Source organism: Gekko japonicus, unplaced genomic scaffold, assembly GCF_001447785.1.
Source record: "Gekko japonicus isolate JY-2015 unplaced genomic scaffold, Gekko_japonicus_V1.1 scaffold2183, whole genome shotgun sequence".
Classification (NCBI taxonomy): Eukaryota; Metazoa; Chordata; class Lepidosauria; order Squamata; family Gekkonidae; genus Gekko; species Gekko japonicus.
In genome coordinates this window covers 12,311-14,225 of record NW_015175428.1, presented here as the reverse complement: position 1 = coordinate 14,225, position 1,915 = coordinate 12,311, and the positions used below count along the sequence as shown (strand labels likewise).

Below are 1,915 nucleotides of genomic sequence, written 5' to 3'. Positions count from 1 at the left end.
CTGGTTTTCAATAGAACCTCCAGCTGTTAAATGTCTTCAGGATTAATGGCTTGGATGCTACTATAGTTTTTTTAATTATTATAAATTGGCAATAATTCACAAAGCTGCTTTTCTGCCCATTAGCCTTCACCTCATAGTGTTCATGGAATATACTGCAGCCCTGCCGATGGAAACCCTATATTACTGACTGCAGGCTCTGATATGAAGATCAGGTAATTTCCAAGAAACATTCATAACTGTATCTCAGCATTTCACTGTCTGTGATGCCCTGACCTGGGTAGTACAGGCTAGCCCAATCTCGTCAGATCTTAGAAGCGAAGCAGGGTCAGCCTTGGCTAGTATTTGGAAGGGCAACCTCTTAGGAATACCAGGGCTGTGACAGAGGCAGGCAATGGCAAACCACCTCTGAAATGTGTCTTGCCTTAAAAACAAGCCTAGTTCACCACCTAGTGGTGCATAATGCTAAAAGAGAACTTCTGGCTGCCAGACAATCTTAGGATCTCCTGACTATACTACATACAGTAAGGTAAAGGTTAAAGGTAAAGGTTCCCTTGCTCAAAAGCCAGTCGAATCCTACTCTAGGGTTGCGGTGCTCATCTCCGTTTCAAAGCCGAAGAGCCAGCACTGTCCAAAGACATTTCCGTGGTCATGTGGCCGGCATGACTAAACACCAAGGCGCACGGAACGCTGTTACCTTCCCACTGGAGTAGTACCTATTAATCTACTTGCAATTTCTTGCTTTCGAACTGCTAGGTTGGTAGGAGCTGGAACTAGAGACGAGAGCTCACTCCATCATGCGGCACACTCGGGTCTCGAACTGCTGAACTAACAACCTCCCACAGCCTGCAGTTCAGCATCTTAACCACTTGAGCCACCGCAGCTCCTCTACACACAGTACTACACACAGTACCATACTATAATACTGTAATACTAATTATTACCATCTTTGATGTTCTTGTTTGCATCAAACCTGTCAGAAGTAAGACAGTACCTTTTCTGAGGCAGTGTTTTTTCTACTTGTCTGTAAAGGTGGAACTCCTAGATTATGTCCAGGGCACGTTCCAGATTGGTGGAACAGGGGAGCCTTCCTCTGGGGGAAGAGGTGTTTTCCACCAAAGGAAGGCTCTACCTTTAGTGGAACAGAACCTTTGAATGCAACTCAGTAGTTACTGGGTACATGATATCTTCAGTAATGCAATCCTAAACAGAGTTACCCCCTTATAAATCCATCAAAGTCAATGGGCTTAGAAGGGTATAACTCTGCTTAGGATTGCACTGCTGTTCTTGAATTTAGAAATCACTGAGTAAGGAAGCCTCCGGTTTGCAAGATCTGAGCAAAACCATTAATGATAGGATGTTTTGGAGGTCATAAATTCATACAGATCATAAATTGGAAGTGACTTTGATGGCACATAACACACATAAGTAGGGGTGGGCAAAAAATAAAATAAATTTGGCCCATTCGGATTCCTCTGAATCTGGCAGAATCAGTTTTGGCTGGCAGTAAGACTCCTGCATGTCAGTTTCGTCAGTACAAGCGGATTCTGTCTTTCCCCAGCCGAATGTCAATTTCAGCCCTGTTATATCCTATGGGCCATTGAAGTCAATGGTGAAAGCATAGGGTATATTCTGGGGGCTGGAGGGGAGGAGGTTTGAGGGAGAGGCTCCAAAATCGCAGGGTAGCTGCTGGAGCCTCTCCCAAAGATACTAACCAAGTTTGAAGAACATTGGACCAGGGGGTCCAATTCTACGGGCCCCCAAACAGGTTGCCCCTATCCCCTCCATTGTTCTCTATGGTGGGGAAAAAGTTAATTTTTTGGTCCCCTGGTCCAATGTTCTTCAAACGTGGTTCATATCTTGGGGAGATGCTTCAGCAGCTACCCTGCGAGTTTGGAGCCTCTCCCTCAAGCCCCCA

General features: G+C 45.3%; 1 protein-coding gene across 1 annotated transcript in view; it reads left to right on the top strand.

Moving 5' to 3' along the window:
• Positions 1 to 1,915, top strand: part of PIK3R4 (phosphoinositide-3-kinase regulatory subunit 4) — a 32,947-nt gene that overhangs the window by 29,426 nt on the left and 1,606 nt on the right. The window contains exons 18-19 of the mRNA XM_015425826.1: positions 124 to 212; positions 978 to 987. Of these exons, the coding sequence (XP_015281312.1) occupies positions 124 to 212; positions 978 to 987 (99 nt within the window). The remainder of the gene's footprint in view (positions 1 to 123; positions 213 to 977; positions 988 to 1,915) is intronic.